The sequence below is a fragment of the Malus domestica genome, chromosome 04, assembly GCF_042453785.1.
Source record: "Malus domestica chromosome 04, GDT2T_hap1".
Taxonomy (NCBI): domain Eukaryota; kingdom Viridiplantae; phylum Streptophyta; class Magnoliopsida; order Rosales; family Rosaceae; genus Malus; species Malus domestica.
Genome location: NC_091664.1, coordinates 29,980,144 through 30,004,152, shown reverse-complemented (window position 1 = coordinate 30,004,152; position 24,009 = coordinate 29,980,144). Strand labels below are relative to the sequence as shown.

Below are 24,009 nucleotides of genomic sequence, written 5' to 3'. Positions count from 1 at the left end.
GGAGGAGAGGGGAAGTCTTTAATTTCCGTTGTACTTTTAGTGGCGACCTTTTAGTCGCTACAAAAGTGATCTTTTGCAACGAATTCATTTGTTGCAAAAGATATTAACATCTTTAGCGACAACTAGCGACGAATTTTATTGTCGCAAAAGAAAATTAATATCGTTTTCACATTAAAATGGTCACTAAAAGTCAGAAAATCGACGCTAAATCTTGAAAACCGCCGCAATAAATGCAAATCGTCATTTTAAACTCAAAGAATTGTTACTTTCTGCTGATTCAAGTGCTTTTGCTTCTGTTTTCTGCTAGACATTTATCTTCCTCCCCTCAAATACTACGGGCAACTCGGTAAAATCGTGGGAGAACTATTTGGAGGCCTTTCATGTTTAACTTTGTTTGCAACTATGACATATTTTCCAATTTATTTTCTGCAGCATGCATGCAAGACGTAGCAGCCAAATAGCGCAACGTATATACACCGTCGTTGGGGTAGTATCGGTGTTAGATCAGTGGCCGGCTCCGGCTCCACTGTTTGTAAAGTTTCCATCTTCCGATTGCTACATTCTAGTTTTTTTTATTTTTTAAAATTTTAATTGGGGTTTAGGGTTTAGTAAGTATAATTAGGCTCACATTGTATGAAACCCAAAAATCTTTCTTTGTTTCTCGAGAAGGTAGAGGGAAAAGTGTAAAACATCTGAACAATTCACACTCACTGAAACAAAAAAAATGAAGAATCTAACAAAACGATTCATTCTACGTTCTTTTCGGTTTCAACATTTTACAGTACATAGTATATAGTGTATACAAGATTAATATACTAGAAGAAAGACTAAACTTTATACAAATTATAACTTTATATCATATACCACACCGGGAAGAAAAAAGTTGACTTCTGTATGAACTTGTTTTGAGTAGAGTACAAATAGCTATAGAATCATATATAGGAACTAAAGCAATTAATCTTGTAAGTTGGTTTGTATTTCTTCGATTAATCCCATATTGCTTTATCTTACAGCAAATCAGGAATCAAGAGCATATCGTTTATCGACCTTCTGGCTTGACAATCTGTGAGAAGATTGCGCTGGTGTCGCCGGTGTTCTCATTTGTGGCGGTGTTGTTGTTGTTGTTGTTGTTGGGATTGGTGTTGGATTCTTCAACCAAATCACTCTCGCTTCCGAGGCTCAGGTTGCTGTAGTGTATTGCCATCATGTTCTGGTTTCTCAGATGGGGGTCGTCAGAGTCACTTCTCTCGCGTCTTGAGGAGTGACTCGAGCCATCTGTGTCGTCTTGCAACTGGAGCGCAAACTCGAGGTTCCACAAGATGTCGTTCAAAGTGGGGCGGTCGATTCCTGATTCGGACAAGCACTTCTCAGCTGTGTCTGCGAATTTCTTGACGCTTTCCATGTTGACTTTCCCCTTGAGGTGAGGATCAATGTTTTCCTCCACAATTCCTTTTCTTTGACAATGTAGAGCCCAATCTGCTAGACTGACCTGTTCCTTCGACAGGCTAGGGTTGAGAGCCGGCCTTGCAAACAACGCCTCGAAGAGGACAACTCCGAACGAGTAGACATCAGATTTTTCTGTCAGTTGTTGCCTCCTGAAGTATTCGGGATCTAAGTATCCGAAGCTACCCTTCACCACTGTACTAACATGGCCTTGATCCATGTTGGGACCAGTCTTCGAGAGCCCGAAATCAGAAACCTTGGCCTCCCAGTTCTCGTCCAAGAGAATGTTTGTCGTCTTGACATCCCTGTGGATGATGGTCCACCTAGCGCCAGTGTGAAGGTAGTGAAGTCCCTTTGCTGCTCCAATACAGATCTCCAGCCTTTTCTTCCATGACAGTTGACCTTGAGATTTGTTGCCCTTGTACAGATGCTCTCGCATTGTGCCGCGTGACATGTAGTCATACACCAAGCACATTTCATTATCTTCTTCACAGAAACCAATCAGCGAGACCAAATGTTTGTGCCTCAGCTCTGAAAGCATCTCAATTTCGGTCTGGAATTCGTTAACTCCTTGCTCTGATTGTGGGTTAGATCTCTTGATCGCCACTTTCGTTCCTCCATCGATGACACCCTTGTACACCTTTCCGAATCCTCCAACACCAATGACATTAGACTCGTCAAAATTCTTAGTAGCATGTTTCATCTCAGGGAAGGTGAAACGCCTGCAACGGCCTTGAGCAGCTGATGACAAGTGGGTGCTAGCATTGCTCTTGCCTGAGATTGTTGATTTGGTGCCACTGGTATGGGAATTTCCGTAGATTGGTAGCCAGCTAGTAGTGTGTGCATCACTTCCCGGGGCCCTTTTCTTTCGTTGGTACACAGCAATGCACAATGCAGCAACTATGCCAAAGGCTGCAGCTCCTCCAGCAGCTCCGCCAATCACGTGAGCTTTGTTGGTACCGCTTCCTCCCTGCTGCTGCTGACTTTGAAAGCTTCTCTTCTCTTGCTCGTCCTTCGCCAACATGTCAGAAATCTTGGGATTAGGGCCTGCCAAGTTTTTCCCCTGTTCGAGCTTGAATATCTCCACCCCATTGAGGAGTGAATCGTAGAACTCAGGACTTGATTTCTTCGAAGGGTGCAAAGCTAGCCAGAGGTCACCATTGAAACCCTCATTGGCCGCTACCACATAATCTCTGTATGTAGTCACTCCCTTTCCTCCTGTCCATCCGATCACATCTGCTTCAGCCTCGGCGGTTTGATTGTTAATGTAGATTGTGAACACTATTTGATTGGCTTTTGTGAGGTAAAAGTCACAAAAGTGTAACCTCACAAGGTACATGAATTTAGCATCGACTTGGTTGAACACCCACGTGAGATTATAACCGAGGTTGATGTCCTTCTTCTCACCCATTGATCTCGAGGTCCTGTAGATATCAACGGGAGCAATGTACGGTGGCATATCTTTGTAGTCAATTTTTACGTTCTTGGCGGCCTCGTTGGTGACCCCAAGTTGTGCACCATATACATAAGCAAAGTCATCGTACCATGTCCTTGTTAGGGTGCCGGAGTCATTGGTTGGGGAAATAAACTGCCCCCCAATATTCACTCTAAACATGGTCTGCAAATTTGAACTCTTGCCGTCAAAAGTCTGGTCTGAAGACCCGACTATTGCAGCGTCGCCAAACATGTCAGGGGCTCCAATCAGCTCAATCCCATTCACAAATGCAAACCCCGAGGAAGGCGAAAAGGTGACATCTAGGGAATCCTTGTTGAGGGGTGCCAACATATACTCTCTCATGATATAAGCTTGTGTAAGGGCCCTGCAAGTGATTGAAGCGCTAAAGTTTTGCAAGAGAGTGATTCCATTGGCAACAACCGAAAAATAGGACCCCTCAGCGTTGTTGCTGCCATACACAGCCGGGTAGAAATAAAGTCTAAGCATGTAGCGCTGCTTGGGTTGCACAGGCAACTTGTACGTGGTATTCGCGGTGAAAATCCTGGCTTTCATGTATGGAACCTCGGAAAGAAGCGCAGGGTCCTGGTACTGCGCTTGTGACGAGGTTGTCTTTGATGAATCGGCAAGGTACTTCTTGTCCGGTTGCCATTTCCTCCCATCTGCATCTTTGGCCTCATTATCAGCGCCACAGCCAAGGATCAGCGGATCTGAGCCCGGGTTTGCAGCATCGAGGCCGTTCAAGAACACGGATGCAAAGGCGAGAAATAGAAGAATTGGTGTTTTGATGTACATATTGCTAGCTAATAAAAAGGAAAGAAAAAGAAAAAGAAAAAAGAGACGGAGGCCGAAAGCTCTGCCAACGGCGTACAGGAAAACGGAGGACTCCGATCAATAATGAAGAAGTATTAGAAGTTTTCCTGTACGCCCGGAGAAACGAAAAGCGTTTTTTTTTTGTTTCTGCGTTTTCTTTGTATTCTTCTTCTATGGATGATGGTGTTAACCTACGCCATATCTAATCAAACTCAAAAACGGTTAACAGTCTTACCTGGACCTCAAGGACTCGACCAGGCAAGACGAAGACATAGACAAACGGTTGAATATTTGGTAGTCTTTTTTTTTTTTTTTTCTGTAAGCGTGGGAACTTTTGTTTGCTTAGTTCGTTTCGATTTCCGTTTCTGAGACGTCCGTTGTTGTTTGACAACCGGGAATGTAGTCGGAAACCAATGGTTGGGAGCAAGAATCGAAGATTGTACAGGTTTTGGTTGGTTGTGACAACGTTTGAAATTCCTATTTGTAGTAAATAACAGGCTGAATTTAGCCCCCTTTTTTTTTAATGTTTTAGTTTCATAAGCTGGAGGATTGCTCTAACGACCTCCTGCAAGGTCTCTTTGCAGTGATATCTTTAACACAACGACTAATATGAAACCTCTCTCAAGTCTCAAAACTCTCAACCAACAATCTAAAGCTAAAATATCGATGGTGTTTCGTAGTGACTATAGAAGTTGAATATTTTGAGAAAAGATTATACTATTTTACCAACAAATGTTGTTTATACGATTGAACTCAAGACTTCTTATGACAAAGTAGAGATTGAATGCAGTTATTTACAGTTCTTAAAAGACATATAATAAGTTTTTAAATGTTATTGACACTTCCAAAAGGTCATTCAAAACTTCTCCTGAATAAACACATGCACAAGAGAAAATGAACACAAAGAAATTGGAGGGTAACATTTTTTGGTACTAATAACAGCTCTCTACATGAGTTGCCTCTCTTTGGAGGTGTGTATGACGACTATTTATGAATATTATTAACTCCCTTATTTTTTGTAAGAAGAAATTAGGTTCTCATCCCTCATTTGTTTATTTCATTGATTCAAGCCTTTTTTTTTTTTCAATTTTTGTTTAAGGCCGTTTGGTCATATATCTATGTCATTGTTTCAATATTTACATGTCAACATATTTAAAATTTTTAAATCATTTTCAAATACATTCGTTTAGTGTTAGAAACGTTACATTTGGTTTATTTATATTTATATCTAAATTTTGTATCTCATATTTTTATTTTTAATTTGTACACATTTTTAATTTTGCAACCATTCTTTTATTTTGTACCAATTTTCTTTTTAGTTTTAAGTTGTACCTATATATTTATTTTCTTTGAACCAATATTTTAAACTGTTATTTGTACCCATAATTTTTTTTAATGTTTTGTTGACCTATAACATATTTATAATGTACCCATTCATATGTTTATAATGTACAATGTACCACTTTACTATATGTAAAATGTACCTTTATATATATAATGTACCCTTATTCAAAAATAAAACATTTTATTTTGTAATAAAAGATCTGATTAGATTTCACACAATTTAAATTTGAGAAAAAAAATTGAAAATTCCTATTTGGTATTAATCTTTGCATGATTTTAAGGAGAATTTTTTAATTTCCGTTATTAAAGTTTTTAGTTAATACTAAAATTCAATATTTTGTCCTTCAATCAAAATATTCAAATCAATAAAGTTGCAATTTAAGATTTCGGTCAACCAGGGAACACAACGTAACATTTTCCTTTTTTGAATGATGTAAGAGTGTACGATGACTATTGTGGAGAACTACTAACAACTCGTTAAACTAAAAGATCATGCAAATGTGTTACAACGTTCTTTTTGTCAATTACACATTTATTTGTGAAAAATTGTTATTTACACTACATTTACTTATCACATTATTAATTACATGTGTATTACAGAGGTTGTCATCAATTGATCCAAATAGTAGCACTTGTATGTTAAAAAAAAAAAGTGATTTGGACATTTTTTTTTCTTCATATTTGAAGCGAATAAATTAAAGAAGAATCACATGATATAAACTAAGCATAAGTGTCCACTATGAGAAAAATAGTCCGAAAATCTTAATTATTCCCCATATTTAAAAAGTGTAACATCTAGAATGATACTGTTGTCAAAGGTAGGCAACCATTGATCATGTTATCATTCTTTTTTTTAGTATCACTAGCTAAAAATCCAAAGACAAAACATACATAAATTTAGGGAGCATGCATGCACAAGATCTTTGTTAGAATATGAGAAGATATGTACGTACTATGTACCTTCCAAAATTAACAAAGTAATTAGGGAGGATTTTGGTTAGTGACAGTTTGAAACGGATGGTGGAAATGGCAACGGATGTGCGCGGCAACCGCAGGTCCATCCACCCTCGTTGTCCCCATTAAAGCTCTTCACACAACATCTGTATTGAGCTGGTCGGGCTGGTGAGAGATCATGCACCTCAGAAACCCTAAAATATTGCTCTCTGATCCTTTCTCCTTCTGATTATCTTTTTTGGGGAAGAAAAAAAAAAACCCCTCCCCCTCCCCCTCCCCCACCCAACCCCCGTCCCACACTCAGATCGAAAGCACTTTCTTGTCCGGTTGGCGCGGTGGCTTCCTTCCGCTGCCGCTGCCACCATCACCACCTTGGGATTGAGTATATACACACACGCACGTATATAAACGTCATACCATACATTCATACTCTACACCACCGCGTACATACGTGCATGCATTTGGTTAATTAAGCAAACTCAACGTTAATTTGTTTAATTAATAATTAGTTACTTTAAAATGAAGGACAATAACTTACACCGACGGAAGATGTCATCATCGTCGCCGTTATTGTCCCTTTCGTCCTCCGAGGAGGAGCTCCAACACATGCCGCTGGCACCGCCCAAGACGTTAAGCCGGAAGCGCTTGAGCAAGCAGTTGTCCATGTGCGAGACGCCTAGGGACATCGCCTGGGAGAGGCGGCAGCGCCAGATTCTCAGCCAGGAGAGGAGGATGAATGGGATCAGAGACTCCGATGACATGCATCTGACCGACGAGGATTTGCATGAGCTCAAAGGGTGCATTGAGCTAGGGTTTGGGTTCAATGAGGAGGAGGGTCAGAGGTTGAGCGCTACCTTGCCCGCTCTTGACCTTTACTTCGCCGTCAACCGCCAGTTTTCACCGAGCCCCGCGTCCACGCCGAATAGCGCTAGCGCCCGCCATTCTACGTCGTCAATGGGTGGACATTACTCGTCGTTTGGAAGCCCTAGGAGCGATACAGATGCATGGAAGATATGCAGTCCAGGTATGTGCTGACTTTCTATAATCACCAAAGTCTAACAATACAACATTTTCTTACTAAATATTATTACACTTATCGACTATGCATGAAATAATGTAGACAATTTATGATCATAGTAGTTAATTAGTATTTTGGATTAATTTTAATTGTATGTAATTATTCTAAAATGTTGGTAGTATATATATAGTTTCTTATAAAATTACTAATACAACTTGATTGTGATTAGCATCCGTTGAAACATATTAATTTAATCTTATGGGTTTTGTAGGTGATAATCCTGAACAGGTGAAGACCAAGTTGAGGCATTGGGCACAAGCTGTGGCTTGCTCAGTGATCCAATCTTCTTGAAGAGTGGAATTATCATCAGATGGCTTTGCTTGTACAGAGGATTAAAAAGCAAAAGCAAAAGCAAAACATGAAAAAAGAGCTTATTCTTGGTCATGAGCGAGTGGTGCAGATTAAGAAAATTGAAGTGTGAGATGGCTTTGCTTGTACAGAGGAAACTATTTCTACTTTCTAGAGAGAAAGAGAGAGACAGACATAGAATTATACAGGAAAAGGAGGAGAGAGGAGATCGAGAGGAGGAAGAAGATCGATAAGGTTATGATTAATTTAGATATCAACTTCTGGATTAATTTCTGCTACTAGTTACCATACCAGAGAGATTGAACATGTTTAGTGGCATGCATGCATGCAAAAAACTGCAAATTAAGAAGGATCTATTGACAATCATCAGATTTGGTTGGTTTGATTGGAGGATTAATCTGCTTAATTTTCTCATTAGTTTTGAATCCAATTAAATTTCTCTTGGTGCTCTGCGCAGCACGTTTATCATGTAAGATATCATTTTTGGGACACAGAGAAATTTGATGATGTATAATATTGGGGACATCTCACATGCATGCAACCACACCATTAGTAGCACATCCGATCTTATCGATGAATGTGAAAGTGGAATTGGAGGAATGTAAACAATTGCCTTTAATAAATAGACTCATATTCTTAGAAAAATTAATACTTTTATTATGATAATTGTCAATACATATTGCATCGACTCATTTCTATGGAATTAAAAATCCTCTCCAGATTTTTGTGTTCAGAGTCGACAGTTCAAAATATTATGATCACTCAATTTAAATCATGTGACCTTTATTAGCTTATATTATTGGCCCATTTCATACAAAAACAAACTCTTGAACCATATAGATCTCTCTCTCTTAAACGCTCTAGATTTCTTAGTTTGTTGGCTCCAAACATAGAAATGGAGCGAGTATCTCAACTCATTTCTTGGCACCGAAAATATTACTTTTGTTACTTTGGTTTTATCTTTATGGTCAACCTGTGAATTTTACTATCAATCAACAAGGACTGCAAGCTTATTACTCAAGAAGATCGGAGAAAATTCTATGATGATCACATTGATGTACTCATATTAATTAAAATTGATGTACTTTCATCCATGACATAAGAGTTAATCTGCATCGCACATTGTGCTGGTTACATTAAAAGAAAAACTATACAGATAGCTGGAAGAGGGGCCAATAATATTTTACGAAATTGTTTTCCAATTAAAAAAAAAAATAAAAACCAAATTGTTATTTGCCTTAAACTAGAAAGGTACAAAATATACTGAAAATCCTATTAGTATTAGAAAATAATTGATACATGAATATGTGAGTCCTAGATAAGTTTTAACTTTTAAAATTTTATGTATTACGTTCTTTCTAAACCTAGAATGTTCTAAGTGTATCCAAAGCTTCGTCAACTATGTAGCATCGATTTTGTCTTTTTCCTTTGAAAAACAACCCTAAACATTTCTTTTGGGAAGAGCATTGTCTTCTTGATCACTTCATAGATGGATGATTACTTTTTCTTTTTACTAAAGTGAAATCAAAACGAGAAATATTGCCTAAAAAAATATATATATTGAGCGAAAACAAAAATTTTGAAAAATTCTTTAACTAAGACAGTAAAAGTCAAGTAGAATTAAAATATAAAACGTTTTATTATTTTGTAAGAAATATCTTATAACATAGTCAGACAATATTATCAAAGTTTTTTTCCCGATAAAATTGAGTAACTTGGGGTAAAATTAACTACACTTAAGTAAAAACTAAGCAAAAAGTAAAGTTTGCCTCCGCATAAATTGACCCTTTTTCTTTGTGTTTCCCATTTGCCGTGGCAGTCATAAACCATAAACCCCAGAAACACTTGGCTCCTCCTCCGCCGGCTCTGCGTCTCTCTGTGTCTCAACCCAACCGAAAGTTGAACTCTTTCTGCTCGCACCTTCAAAAACCCAACGACATAAACTACTTCTTCTTCTCTCTACCCTCCCCATGGCCGCTGACGCTTCTGCTGCCCTTGCAGGTTCCTTCTCCAACTCTTATCACTCACCCCTTTTCTTTGAATCTGGTTTCTGAGGCAAAAAGTTCACTAATTTATGATTGCCCATGATTTTTAATTCGTATGTATGTGTATATATTGATGCATAATCCCAATTTCTTTTGAATTCGTATCATTTTGTAAATTTCAAGATTGCACCTTTACTCTTATATAAAAAATAGAAAAGTAATTCTTTGATTTACTGCAGTGAGGGATAAAGTTCAACAATTTCTTAATGCTGCTGTTACTGGGAATCTTGATCTCTTAAAGAGTGAGTAACAATGCCTTATCTTTCTTGTGACGAATTGGGTTTTTTTGCTTGTTTTAATTTGCTGTGGTTGTAATTGAATAGTTCCACAATTTCTCAATGATTTGTTAAATTTTATTGGGGTTTTGTTTCGGGTAGATTTGGCCGGGCAGCTTGATGAAGGGAAGGATTTGGCCAAAACTGTGGCTGATATTAAGGATGCCAACAAGCGAGGGGCCCTTCATTTTGCTGCGAGAGAGGGAAAAACTGAGGTGTGCAAGTACTTGCTGGAGGAACTGAAACTTGACGTTGATACAAAGGATGAAGACGGTATGTGCTTATGTTATACAGTATATGTTTTTGTTTAACGAGACCAGAATGCGACTTTAGAATCTCTTTGGGTGATATAGAAACTTAAGCGGACACATGCTTTTAATCTAAGAGCTTTGCATTTATTGGCATACCATAAGTCTAATTGGTAGAAATTTATACTGTCTGCAGGTGAAACTGCACTTATCCATGCTGCTCGGCAAGGACATACCGAAACTGCAAAATACCTTCTTGATTCTGGTGCCAATCCTGGGATAGCTAGTGAATTGGGAGCCACAGCTCTTCATCATTCTGCTGGATTAGGTGAGCTTTCTAAACTCTAATTTAGTTTTGTAAATGTAAAGCTCTCATAGTAGCGTTTCATCAATAAATGGTTTGTGCTTGTTTGCAGGAGACATTGAGTTGTTGAGGTATTTGATTTCCAAAGGTGCTGATGTTAATTCACAAAGTGACGCTGGAAGTCCTTTAATTTGGGCTGCTGGTCATGGTCAACAAGATGCCGTGAAAGTTCTACTAGAACACAATGCTAATGTAAGCTTTTGAATATTTAAATACGTGCTTCTTTTTTTTTTTTTTTTTGAAGTTCTATTTGATGAAGTGTCTATAATATGGGTACCTCTTCATGAAGATAGCAGAAACTAGCCCATGCTTTTAGGGTCTCTCTCGGTTCTCGTCATATTTGTCATATGAACAATGGGGCCCTCATCTGCTAAACGTTCTCATTTTATACATCATATAGTATTATATTTATTTCTACAACTTGCTTTTGTGGATTTTCTGTTTTCACACTTTGTTCACTTGTAATTCTGGTAATTCCTTAATAATTGTGTTATAACAAAGTGTTTTCTTAATGTCACTGAACTATGTGGTGAGATTTTCGTATGTTGTTCATTTATCTGGTTTCTGTTTTGCAGCCAAATGCTGAAAATGATGACAATATTACGCCTTTGCTGTCTTCTGTTGCTGCTGGTTCACTGCCATGCTTAGAATTATTGATTCAGGTTTGGTTTTATGTCCTAGTATTCCGGTAATATAGCAAAACGAGTTTGCAAGTGGCAAGTAAATGATTTCTACCCTTTTTGTTTTTGGGGCGGGGGCAGATACGAGAATTTATGTATGCTTTAACAATTTGTATGTCAATGTGAATTCAATTTTTATTTGTATAGAGATGGTAAGGATTCTGGACACATTAATCTTTATATAATCATTCTACCTGCAATTTACTTTTCCATTTTATTGTATAGGCTGGTGCCAAAGTAAATATTAGTGCTGGTGGAGCATCCCCTTTGCACATTGCTGCCGATATTGGGAGCCCAGAGATTTTGCAATTATTGTTAAAAGGTGGAGGTGATCCCAATATCACTGATGAGGTAGTTCACCATCCCTACGTATGAATTATTTTTTCTTATCATTAGAAAATGGTGATTTCCTTCTTTCTATAATTTGGATTGTCCGATCTTTTAGTGGCACATAGATTGATGTTGACTTTTTATTTCACCACAGGATGGCTTGAAGCCAATACAGGTTGCAGCTGGAAGAGGGAACCGCAGTGCCGTTGAGATTCTCTTTCCCTTGACATCAAAAGTTGAAAGTATCCCAAAATGGACAGTTGACGACATACTTGAGTATATGCAGTCTGAAACAAGTAGACAACAGGTACCAAGGTCTTGACATTTCATATAATACATCCACAAAACTACATAATAATAGGTTGCTTCGATTTGCCCTAATATTGCCTCATAATCTATGTTTTGTATATGAACACATAACATAACAGCATTCTCTAGATTTGGCTCCCATTTAAGCTACCTCTGGCATGTCAAAATTTTCAGGAAGCAGTGGGAAATTTTAAGGAACTTAATGTGTCGAAAGATTGTGTGTTACCGAAGAAAGATCTGCCTGAGGTGCTCACTTTTACCCTGTAACTTAACGTACCATACTGGCTTATAGATATACTTTGTGTATTCTTGAAATATGATTAGCATTAAGATTTAAATTGTTTTGCGTTTACGTCTTAACAACTTCTTCAGGTGTCACCTGAAGCGAAGAAGAAAGCTGCAGAAGCAAAATCAAGAGGAACTGATGCTTTCAAAAGAAAGGATTATCAGACAGCCATTGATGCGTATACACAGGTGTAGTATACATCTTTCTCTGCTACTAGTATTAATCATTTTCCTAATTGTGTTAAGACAAGTTTATTGGACTACTGTGGGTCCTGTTCGATATAGAATAGTATAAGGGCAACGTTTGATTGTTGTGATGTACAATTGAAAAATAGTTCAGACGACTGCTTTGTGAAGTGTGCGTAATGGGGAAAACAACCGACCTGCTTTGCTTACGAAATGCTGCTACTTAAATTCGGTGGCTTTGTATTTTCAGGCTATTGATCTGGACCCAACCGATGCTACTTTGTTTTCTAACCGAAGCCTTTGTTGGATGTGTCTTGGTCAAGCCGAGCATGCATTAGCTGACGGAAAGACCTCACGGGAATTAAAGCCAGAATGGGGGAAGGCTTGGTACCGAGAAGGTGCAGCGTTGCGACTGTTGGAGGCATGTACTCATCTTCCCACGTATTCAAATATAATTTGTCTAAGAAAAAAGAACAATCTCCATGAAATATTATTTGTTACTGCAGAAGTTTGATGAAGCTGCCAATTCTTTCTATGAGGGCGTGAGGCGGGACCCCGAAAACAAGGCACTTGTAGATGCTTTCAGGTTTGTATTCGAAAGCTCCTCGGATCCTTCCTCCTTGGTTTCTTGGTTCACCTGCTCTGGTTTTCAAGTGCTAACTGCTTGCCCCTTTACAGAGAAGCGGTTGAAGCTGGACGGAAATTTCATGGCGCTGATAAACAGAAACCATAGTTTGCCGGATGCCTGGGATGCCTGTATCCAAAGACGACCAGTCAGCAGGAGGCGGACCGGCTACTATGCCGGATTGAGATCGTTTCCCCTTCTTTCATCATAGTGGTGTGCTGTTCCAATTAGAAACTGAGATTGCTATAGTAATTCCGGTAGCTTTCCTTTCTTCAATTTTGTTTGGGATAAATGTTTGTGATTTTGTGGTAGTGTTTTTGAGTAATTTGTACCCTCCTTATTTGCCTATTGTTCCTCCCGTCTAAATCGCGGACAGACCAACTAACTTAACTCACGTCTAACATTAAATTAGAGAATAACATACAACACCATCAACAAACAACGCTATCACAGAGCCACGACAACAACGCTATCACTTCGGTTAAAAAAAACATACAACATCTGCTGATCACAGAGCCATCTAAACTCATCCCTATATCTGTCACTGTAAAGCATCTCTACTATCTACATGTCATTGTCATTACTACGGTGGCGATGGCGAGATTCCGATTACGTTTGGATTTGAGCTGTTTCCGGGACCTATTGACAGCGGCATTGTCACGAGGCGTCGTGCATTTTTTCAATGAACGATTGTACGAGCCGGAATTGAAACGACTTGGTGCATCATTTGTAAAATGCTTTGTTTGATGCAAACTTCGTTATAACATCCGCCAATTGATCTAAGTTTTACACTAAAAAGAAGAAATTAGGCTAAAATAGCACAATAGACGAGTCGCAATAATATAGTATCGAACTCTTCATCAACGAAATTGAAACCTTGATGACTTGCCCATTTTCCTCTTCATCCACGTGGAGGCCACATCACAGGTAACAAATAAAAACTGAAACTTGACGTTATGATACAGAAGGGCACCACTATTTTTTAAGCAAAATTCCAGTTGTGTTTCAACAACAAACTACTTTTTCCCACTTAAACAAAAAAAAAAAAAAACAAAAAACAAAAAAAATATATAAAAAAAAAAACTTCCTCCTCTCAATTTATCGAGGTCGAATCTTCCTCCGCCGCCCAACTTTCCCATCTCGCACCAAAATTCCCCCAATTTCCACCAACAATGCCGCTAAAAACACCGGCGGGTTACGGCGGCACCACCGTCACCGCCGCCCAAATCGACCCGCAAACCTCCAAATACCTCACCTTTACCTCCCGCCCTGTACCCCAGACCTCCTCCCAACCCCTGTACCCAACTCTCAACTCCCAAACCGTGTACCCAACGAGTCGCCCATGGCCCGAGATCTTCTCCCTCACCTCCTTCTCCGTACCCTACAACTACGCCGACGCAATTGCACGAATCAAGCGCAACACCGCCTACTTCCGCGTCAACTACGTCATGGCGACGCTCTTCATCGTCTTCTGCAGCCTCCTCTGGCACCCGATCTCTATGATCGTCTTCCTCATCGTCCTCGTCGCCTGGCTCGCCCTCTACTTCTTCCGCACCACCCCCGTTGTTCTGTTCAATCAGAGCTTCGACGACAGGGTCGTCGCCGTCGTGCTGGGATTGGTAACTGTCGTGGGGCTGGTATTCACTCACGTGGGTTTAAACGTGCTGGTGGCACTGATCGTCGCCGTCGTGGTTATTGGGCTCCACGCGGCGTTTCGCGTGACGGAAGACTTGTTTCTCGACGAGGAGACCGCCGCGGAAAATGGGTTGGTCTCGGTTGTTTCTAGCCAGCAGACCCTCCGCCCGCCGACTTCTTACACCCGGATTTGAGTTGGACCCGGTAAAATCGGGTTGTCGGGATAATTCGGATTTACAGTTTACTGAGGGGGTTGGATATTTTTTACCTGGAAAATTGGAATTTTTTGGTTTTTGGAGGGCTGTGATGCAAATTGTAGAGAGAAAATGTAGCGATTGCAGTGGCAAAGGTGTTTGATTGTTTGTGTTTTTTGTTTTTGATATCAAATGGTTGGTAAAGTTTCATCATCACTACTTCTGTAACAGTTTGTGGTGTATTTTCTAGTATATTCGGTGTATATTATACTTCGTGAATGCTTCGGAGCAACATAAAATTGTCGTTCGAATTCTTGTTCTGTTAAATATAAAAATATTATGACGATTATGTTTTATTACGACTTTTCATGAAGTTTAGTGTTATTGAGATGTTGTACAATCCCGGATGGACATATGATTGAAATTACATTAGAAGAGAGACTTCAGTAGGACTATTTTGATTATAGTAACTTGAGAGACTTCAGTAGGACTATTTTGATTATAGTAACTTTCGCCTTGGACGTGATCAAAATCGACACGTTCCAATCCTGATATCTCCAAACATCAGGATAGACACGTGCTGACCGATACTCGAGAATGACGAAACCATTTTAAACAGGCATGCGAATTAAAACATATGATTAGAAAGAAATATAATAATGCAGAACCGTATTCAGAGTATACAACTAATTAAGAATAATGTGAAAGAATTATTTTAGAAATGTACAAATCGAGGAATGGGACCTATACAGAGAAGGCTCGAAGATGCCTAAGCAGAAGTGCCCTAACACCGGGATCGTATGTCTTGAATTTAACTCCTAAAGCGGCGCAAAACACAAGGATGAGTGAACCAAAGTTTATAATAATAATAATACTAATGATAAGAAAATCATTTTCTTTCTGAACATACTAACCCCTTGTTTTGAAAACGTATATATAATACTACATATAGGTTTTTCTGAAAACTCTAGCATGCCATGAAATGCATTCGTAAAACAATACATGTAAACCAGTGCTCAATAATGGTGTTATCGTCGTCCGAAGGTAAATCTGTAAATCTCATCAATAATGTACTCTCTAGGGGTATCATAGTGGCCCGAAGGTATAACCATCACTAAAGGCGAAGCTATACGACACTAGGTTACGCTAGTGAAGAAACCATGGTCCATCACCTAAAGGTGAAGTTGTACGACTCTGAGTTACGCCGGAGAAGAGGATATAACATTATATGTATATGCAATGGGTTCATCATTCGAAGGTGAAGCTGTACGACTCCGGGTTACGCCAGAGAAGAAGGGTGGTGCATCACCCGAAGGTGAAGCTGTATGCCTCCGAGTTACGCTAGAGAAGAAACATATACATATAACATATCACACCAACACTAGCCAGTGAAGCTGGGGGCATGTCATCAATATCATAAACTATGTCCTATGGCCATAGACGTCTACATACCCGGTTGTATGTATGTGTTGTATAATAACTCACTAGATAAGTATAAAAAACATACCTCAAAACTCATATCAAATCCAGAGCTCAACAGCTCAAAGCCTCATCGCAACCATGATAACCCATATTCATAAATCCAAATAAATCACAATCGTAAATCCATAGAATTTCATATATGAAAATCCCAATATTTCATAACCTTTAGTAAAATGTAAATTCGACAAATCATAAATATCTCGTAAACCATAAATGTAAAAATCCAGAAAATATAATATAAAACATATTCAATGCATGCAAGCCTAATATTTTATAAAAACATGCGAGTTTAGAAGAGGTCCACTCACATATATTTTGTTGCCTGGGAGCCGCTAGAGCTAGCGAGGATGGAGTCACTTCCCACCGATGCACCTAAACACATATAGAGGCCATTTAGTAAAACTCTACCAAAACGGTCGAATTTGGGAAAACGGACGACGGATTTGGATTCGGCACGTCGAAAACCCTAAGAAGGGGCCTCAGGTTTCCCCCACGCGGCGCCACACGTGCCACCGCACGCTCGTAGCGACGAGTGCTACAAGGATACATCAAGAAAACATATATTACGTGACACGACAATGCGGTCAACAAAAGTCAACTTTTTTACCTCGGCATTTTCGTAATTTTACGTTATAAAATTATAAAAACCGTAATATTTAGAGACGGGTCGTTACAAAAATAAGAGAGATATCATATTTTTATTTTTTACTTGGTTGTATTAATATATTTTTATTTTTTACTTGGTTGTATTAATATATTTTTATTTTTTACTTGGTTGTATTAATAATGCTGGCTTGCAGCAAAGTTTGAGAAATCTTCAATAGGAAAAGCTTGATGGAGTGCTTGGTTGGGCACTCTACTATACTAATAGAAAGTTGAATGGTGTGACCAGCTACATAATCAAACTTTCTTACTAAAGGTGTAACATTGTACAACTCGAAGCATATGAAGCTCAAATATCGAGTAAGAGAATATAAACACTATATTAATTGAAGTCATCTAATTTTATACATCCATATTATTTATTAATCTTTGGATTGAATAAATGAGAGACGAATTAAGAGATAAAAGTAAAGCATGACGTAGAAGGAGAAAAAGAGCATGGAAATCATTTATCTATGTTTAATAACCGAATTAGTCCTCCAATCCACGGATGAATGGAACATTTGTAGATGTAAGCCATGAGTCCCCCTCAATAAACTTGGCTGTTGTAAACTCATCAGCCTCGGCCGGGTTCTCAATCACATGGTAACCCGGCCAATTGACCCGGCTTGAAAGCCTGGCACCTGGCCCATTATTCGTGTACTCGCCGTAGTACAAAGTGTTGAGTGCAGATTTCCCTTTCCATTCAATCCAACCCTGTGGCTGTATAACATTGCTAATGTACGACTGCATGAAAACTGTACGCGAATACTTTCCCCAAGGCCGACCTAAATACGCGGCGGCTACGTCGGAGTCAGCGGAGATGGTACAAAACTGGAAGGAGAAGCCGGTGGGGTCGTTAGGGGCGTAGCGACCATGAGCGGTGACAGTGTTGATTACGCCAGGTATAGTTTTCTTGACGGTGAGCAAACACTTTTGGAAAACAGCAGCGCCGTAGCCAAAGATGAAGTCGAGGCTGCCACTGATTTGGCATTCTCGAAAGAACTGACGACCGGCATGCACAAGCAACGTGTCTTGGTATCCGCTGATCTTGCAACGGTAGAAAACTGCGCGATCGCCTCCGGATAGAAGCGCAACTGCCTGATAGTTTTCTGGTCCGGCTGTATTCTCAAACCCTATGTCCATCGCAATGAATCCATCTGTAGAAACCGCTGAAATAGAAAGTTCACAGTTACATGTTATCTTGTCAGCCTGTTATTCGATATGAATTTTTAGATAACTCAAACCATATATATGTCCATTCTGGTGCCTTACCAAATGTTGCAGAATAAAATGTTTCCCAACCACTACGAAAGCTTCGACTGCCGGAAATTGTAGTAACGTCCATGCCCTCACCGATTAGGACCAGATTGCACTTCGAGCTGTCGATGTTCACGTTCTCCTTGTACACTCCTCTCTTAACAAAAATCACGAAGTAATTCTGGTTGTGACTCGGAGCCACCGCCAGGGCCTCCGTAATTGTTCTGAAGTTCCCACTCCCATCTTGAGAAACGGTGACGTTCGGAGTTTTCCAGAATTCCAGGCCAGCCTTAGCTTCAATACGACCAGGTTTCGCTTGCAACATTTTGAGCAGATCCTGGGTTGATGACCTAACTTGCTTGAAGCTCTGTGTAATCATGGAGTATTTGGTACCATCAAATGCTTCCACGCATGTCTTTTGTCTCTCAAGATTTGCATTCAACCTTGTTCTTGCATGGGAAATGACATCACCTTTCCCTTTGTATTGTTTATAATCTGTAAATCAATGAGACTTTGAGTAGTTTAGTTATTGTTCTAGACAAAATGTGAATAAAACCCGTTACAAGTTTTTGTCAAAATATAATCGGAGGAACAATAAACAGAAGAGAAATGCTAAGGAGATTCTATGTCTCCTTCTAGTTTAACGTTAATTTCTTTGTCAACATTATAAAATATTGTGTAAAAAACAAGAGGTGAAAGAGAGTCCATTGTTGTGAGACCCACTTTTGAGAGAGTCTCATTAGCATTCTCTAATCAGAGTAAAAAATGCAATAAACCCTAGTTTATATATGATTTACTGTCTGTTTAAGTTTAGTGTGATACAGTTCCGTTGATTAATGTGTTTATTTCTTATTAGTGACACATTTTTGTAAACTTAATTTAAAATTTTAGTCTTCCTAACATTACCCGTATAATTTATTTATTAATTGTTTGTTTAGTGTCGAATTCTAATTTGGGTTTTTGGAAAAGTACTCACTAATTCATGAAAGAAACTAAGAGATGGTTAAGAATGCAGACCTTGATGAATTGTGGAAAGGGACCAATTCATGGCTTCATAGGTTGAACCAAGAACATATCCACAGTGTAAAATAGCTATTTTCAGATTTCGATCATCATCTTCGCGGGCATCGGCATCGACATCGGGATCAGCATACATGTGGATGTTCGACATGGCAGAGGCCACATTTTGTACAAGCTCCATGGTTGAGTCCAGTGACCTTTCGAGCACAGGTGAAGGCACGTTTTTGTAGTGGGAGCCAATGGAACTAGCACAAGTGTTCATCGACAGAGCACAGAGGCAAATGGTGAAGAAGATGAAACGGCAGGGAAGCTTCATCTTCGTCAATGGACTCATGCGTGAGAAGCAAAGAATGGATTATCGTGATCCCGAGCCTCTACATTTATCAAGCATGCTTATATATTTCATGAAAATGTATGCAGAAAAATGAAGGAATGGTAACGGGCAAATTTCATGGCGGGATCGAATAATTACCATTAATTATGGACGTTAATATAATCGTGCAGCAAACAATTACTCTGAGATTTGTTTCTGATTAAATCCAAATCAAACTTATTTATTTCCAAAAATTTATCATTTTCTTCCCATTTTTGTTTCACTAATTAGGAATTCTCGCATGTTTAACTTTGTGTTTTTCTTTGACCTTACTACTTTCTTTGTTTAGCTAAGCTGAAGTTAATTTTGATTCCTTCATTTGAACATAATAGGATTCTCTCCCCTCCAAATTCCTTCTCCACTCACTTTCCTCTTTGTCTTTTTTTTTTTTTTTGTTTGTTGTCAAATGTCTTTTTCTCTTTGTAAAAAAATCAACACTAGATGTTAACGTGGCTTCATCGTGACCGTTCAAATAAGCGGAGAATGAAGGATAGGAAAATTTGGAGGGAAGATAATCATACTCCCATTTGAATGGCCACAATTTTGATTCAAAAGTTTAAGATATGTGGAACATTATTTATGTGCTTGAATCGTTGATTTAAGAAATTTTTTATTAAACCCATGTAACCTCTTTTTACACCCAACTTAAAATTTTAAATGTTAATTGTCTGTTTTACTCGATTACATAATTACTATTAAGTACAAAATAAAATTAATAATAAAACTCAAATTTATTAATAAATCCAAACATTATAATTAAACCACTGTCGAGTGACCTATTGGTTCTTGCGTAGCTGGGGGTGCTCCCCAGCCGAACCCCAAAGCTGTCAAAGTGGGCAGGCACTGTGCTGCAATGCACAGTTGAAGCATTTCACATGCGCGGAGGGATTAGTCCTTTGGGCCTAGGAAGCCTTTGGGATACCCTTGACTTAGTCGTACAAAAAAAAAAAACACTATAATTAGATTAATGATATTCATCAAATACCACCTAAGGTGGTATGAAAAAATGGCACAAAAATATGGTATGAATAGCATTACTCCTATAATTAAACCCTACGATCACTCTTTGTTTATCCTATGTTTATTTCGGCTAAAACCCCTAATAGGTCTCAGAGAAAAATAAGTGATGGATGGTGATTTTGAAGTTTTAAATCTTCTAACCAAGATATGACTCAATTTATGAATTTTTTGTTTGTTTGATTTCAACTTTTTAGAGTTTAGAATATGAGTTGGTTTTAATTTTTTTTTTCAATCAATCCCACATAGTTTGTTTATTTTTCTGCAATAGCAAATTGCTGCAGTCGATCTCCCACTGTTCATCTGCACCCAAAAAAACCAAAAAGACTTGCAGATATTGCAAGACCTTGGATTCTATTTGCTTTTTTGTTTTTATATATTTTTTTTCTTTTCTATCGGTGTAGTGTGACTACACCCCAAAATCATGGCATCAATGTAGCTATTGGTGCAAATAGTATTGCCTAAAAGTCCTAATACAAAGACTGCACCCCAAAAAAAACCAAAAAGACTTGCAGATATTGCAAGGATCTTGGATTTCATTTGCTTCTTATGATTTTATATTATTTTTTTCTTCTCAACTACACCCCAAAATCATGGCATCAATGTAGCTATTGGTGCAAATAGTATTGCCTAAAAGTCCTAATACAAAAACTGCACCCCAAAAAACCAAACAAACTTGCAGATAGTAGTATATTAGGTAGTAAATTAGGGTTTATGGGGTTAAAAATCAAATGGGTGTAAAAATAAATCCACATATTGAATTGGGTTTATGGGGGTATATTAGGTAGTAAATTAGGGTTTAAAGAGATATTAATAGTTTAGTTAAAAATCAAATGGGTGCAAAGAGTAAGTTGAGTGTAGAAATAGGTTACATGAGTTTAAATAAAATTTCCCTTGATTTAAGCATGTTAGAAATTCAACCATTTGAGTTACAAGTCCTTGAGTAAGAATCGAAAGCTGGTCAAAGCTTGGCCACTTTTCTTTTTTTGGCAAACGAGATAATATATTATCCGGACACATGCTAAAGATACAAAGAAGCCTACCACAAGGCAAAAGCAAATAACAGCAACTAGAGAGAAGTAGTACAAGGAGGTACAAACAACACCGCATCTAATGCAAAAAGAGTCACTCCTCGTACTACCAAGAAGAGATTAAGGGGGATAAGAAAGACTATCATTACACAGAACATGCACAAGGAGCATGGGGGTCTGTTGACCCAAACATTATCACATACCTCCCTACTTTGCCGCGAGCTTGGCCACTTTGTGAAGGAAAATCCGAGAGGTAGGCACGATATCTTGGCCAACAAACTTAACCCACAATTGCCGCATTTCAGGGTTTTACTGCAAAAATCTTAATCGACCTTCTGAAATAAAGAAGTGGATGCAAAATCTGAATCGACTTTCTGAAATAAAGAAGTGGAACAAGTTTCTTCATGTATTAAAACTACAAGCGAACAATTCCTTCTAAAAACAACATTGAACAATGAAATTCATATCAACAGCGAATCATTCGAGAAACGGAACTACGGAAACAAAGTCACGCTTTTAATCCTCCTCTAGATTGATGGAGTCCTTGAACTTTCCATACAGAATTTTCTTCAACTCAGCCATCTGTGCAAGAATAGATGCCTTCTCTTCTTCAAGTTTCTCTAAACTTTTGCTCGTCGCCTCTTGCATCTCTTCTATCCTGCTCTCCACTTCTTCTTTCGGCACGTGGGCAAAGACTTCACCTATCTGGAACCGGACCACCTCCTCATCAGTGAGAATCAACTCGTTGCTAGCATCCTCCAGATTATCCTTTGATTCCTGGATGGCAGCATTGGATCAAAAGAAGGCACAAGTGGTGTTCAAGTTCAACTGTTAACAGTAATACCCATAACTGAGAGTTGAGAACCAATCTGATATAATTCTTAAGTAACTTTAACACGTTAAAACAATATTGGAAACTGAATTAACTTTTTTGAAGGTGGAATATCCGAAGAGGAAAATTGCAATATCCGAACATTTATGCCACAAAATGATCACCGACTAATCAATGGACTAGAGAATCGACCATAAGGCTCCCAAGGAAAACCAAAAAAGTAGACCAAATTCAAAATGTATAGGTCTTTATCCCTGCTTGAAGAGACAATATAACTCCCAAGGAAAACCAATTGTGCTAAAGTAAACTATGATATAAAGATACATGTAAAATTATCATCACACAGAATCCCGGCATGGAGGACCACGATTAATTTGATGATTAGTCAGTTGGCACATATCAGGAACCCTATTCCACACCGGCCAACAAGTTTTTCATGTTAAACCATCCACTAAAACCATAGAATCAAATGCAATTCCGATATCAACATTTGTCAAAGCGACTTTCTGAAAGCAATGCCAATTATACAACATAAAACTCGTTGCTTTCGGGCTAGTTTGAGAATCACCTGGTGAAACAATCCCGCAAAACCTAGAAGACTAACGAACAAGTCAATCCGTCTTCAGCATAGCAGCAGTTTCAGATTACAATCCCCCTTACTTCCCGCACTTTTAATTCAAAACATGGTACAAGTTCTATAACCCGTTGTCACTAATCCATTAAAACAAGTTTAATTCTGACTTTATCAAATTCAAGGCAAAAAACAGAACATGGCATTCTCCAATTTTTTTGCAATCACATCAAGTATAGGGACAAAAAGACTTGATCTTTAAACAGAAAGAAGAACAAAAAATCTAAGCAACCAAAAACCCATGAAATTAAAGCAAATTTACAACTTGGGTTGGACGAATTATCGAACCCCATCACAAGAAATTCAACGAAATTCAGTTTCAAAACCAAAATAAAACTTACAATAAATAAGTAAAAACCCCATTTAAACATAAAGAGAAAAAAAAAAGTCAAAAGATTTTACCTTGGCAAATTTGATCTCGTCCTCGAGCTCGTGAAACCGGTTATTCAACCTGCCAAATTTGTTGATGTTCTGCTGGTCCTCCCATGTCACCTCCGTCTCAGATCCTCCACCCTTTTGCCCCAATACCAAAAACTCATAAGTTAAATAACATAAATTATAAATCTTTTTGCAGGGAAATGTTCGAAGTAAATAAGTACAGAGAAATTAATTATGCGAATAAAATATTAGGGTTCGAATTCACCTGCTGCATATTTGATTCAAAGCGTTGAACGAACACGAAGAAGCTGCTCAGTGAACTGTGAAGAGTAAAGTCTGTCAAGAGGTTGCAATGGGTATTTCCGTACTTATGACTAATCAGTCAGCCATTCCGGTTATTGGGCTATTAACAGCACAAATACAATTTTGGGCCTTCAGGTGCAAAGTGGAAAATGTAAATTTGAAAAGGATTTTTCAGTGTGTCGGGGACAAGATTCGATACAGTACGTGTCATAATACAAGAGATTAGATACATGAAAACAAAAATTTATATTATGATACTTGTTGTACCAGACTTTTTTCCTAGCACATTTTTAAGAAATAACCAACAAATTACGTATATCGTTCTACAACACTCATCACGTGACTTAAAAAAAAAAAAAAAACGTGTCTCTAAATATGGCATCAACTGTTGAAACCTGGAGAATTCAGAAGTTTGAAAACCCAATAAATGAGGTTCAAGCTTTGACCAGGGTCCACAGCAACAACTGAAC

The 24,009-nt window shown here is 38.5% G+C and overlaps 6 protein-coding genes across 6 annotated transcripts; 3 read left to right on the top strand and 3 right to left on the bottom strand.

Moving 5' to 3' along the window:
- Positions 1–725: 725 nt before the first annotated feature.
- LOC103434177 (receptor-like protein kinase ANXUR2) lies at positions 726–4,105 on the bottom strand. The gene has a single exon (XM_008372490.3). The coding sequence runs from the start codon at positions 3,689–3,691 to the stop codon at positions 1,040–1,042; it is 2,652 nt and encodes an 883-aa protein (XP_008370712.3). The 5' UTR covers positions 3,692–4,105; the 3' UTR covers positions 726–1,039.
- Positions 4,106–6,383: 2,278 nt separating this feature from the next.
- LOC103419557 (uncharacterized) lies at positions 6,384–7,784 on the top strand. Its single transcript, XM_029101562.2, has 2 exons — positions 6,384–7,031; positions 7,297–7,784. The coding sequence occupies exons 1-2, from the start codon at positions 6,527–6,529 to the stop codon at positions 7,374–7,376; spliced, it is 585 nt and encodes a 194-aa protein (XP_028957395.1). The 5' UTR covers positions 6,384–6,526; the 3' UTR covers positions 7,377–7,784.
- Positions 7,785–9,147: 1,363 nt separating this feature from the next.
- Positions 9,148–13,089, top strand: LOC103434176 (uncharacterized). Its single transcript, XM_008372489.4, has 13 exons — positions 9,148–9,395; positions 9,619–9,681; positions 9,817–9,987; positions 10,159–10,290; positions 10,379–10,518; positions 10,902–10,988; positions 11,232–11,357; positions 11,491–11,643; positions 11,820–11,891; positions 12,018–12,119; positions 12,367–12,537; positions 12,623–12,702; positions 12,795–13,089. The coding sequence occupies exons 1-13, from the start codon at positions 9,365–9,367 to the stop codon at positions 12,847–12,849; spliced, it is 1,383 nt and encodes a 460-aa protein (XP_008370711.3). The 5' UTR covers positions 9,148–9,364; the 3' UTR covers positions 12,850–13,089.
- Positions 13,090–13,593: 504 nt separating this feature from the next.
- Positions 13,594–14,926, top strand: LOC103434175 (PRA1 family protein E). Its single transcript, XM_008372487.4, has one exon. It carries the CDS (start codon positions 13,914–13,916, stop codon positions 14,568–14,570), a length of 657 nt encoding a protein of 218 aa, XP_008370709.3. The 5' UTR covers positions 13,594–13,913; the 3' UTR covers positions 14,571–14,926.
- A 2,260-nt stretch (positions 14,927–17,186) lies between these two features.
- LOC103434336 (pectinesterase-like) lies at positions 17,187–19,308 on the bottom strand. The gene is made up of 3 exons (XM_008372672.3): positions 18,972–19,308; positions 17,970–18,449; positions 17,187–17,866 (listed from the first exon to the last, which is right to left on the bottom strand). The coding sequence occupies exons 1-3, from the start codon at positions 19,306–19,308 to the stop codon at positions 17,187–17,189; spliced, it is 1,497 nt and encodes a 498-aa protein (XP_008370894.3).
- Positions 19,309–21,744: 2,436 nt separating this feature from the next.
- LOC103434174 (probable prefoldin subunit 4) lies at positions 21,745–23,678 on the bottom strand. Its single transcript, XM_008372486.4, has 3 exons — positions 23,502–23,678; positions 23,261–23,371; positions 21,745–22,172 (listed from the first exon to the last, which is right to left on the bottom strand). The coding sequence occupies exons 1-3, from the start codon at positions 23,508–23,510 to the stop codon at positions 21,912–21,914; spliced, it is 381 nt and encodes a 126-aa protein (XP_008370708.1). The 5' UTR covers positions 23,511–23,678; the 3' UTR covers positions 21,745–21,911.
- Positions 23,679–24,009: the final 331 nt, after the last annotated feature.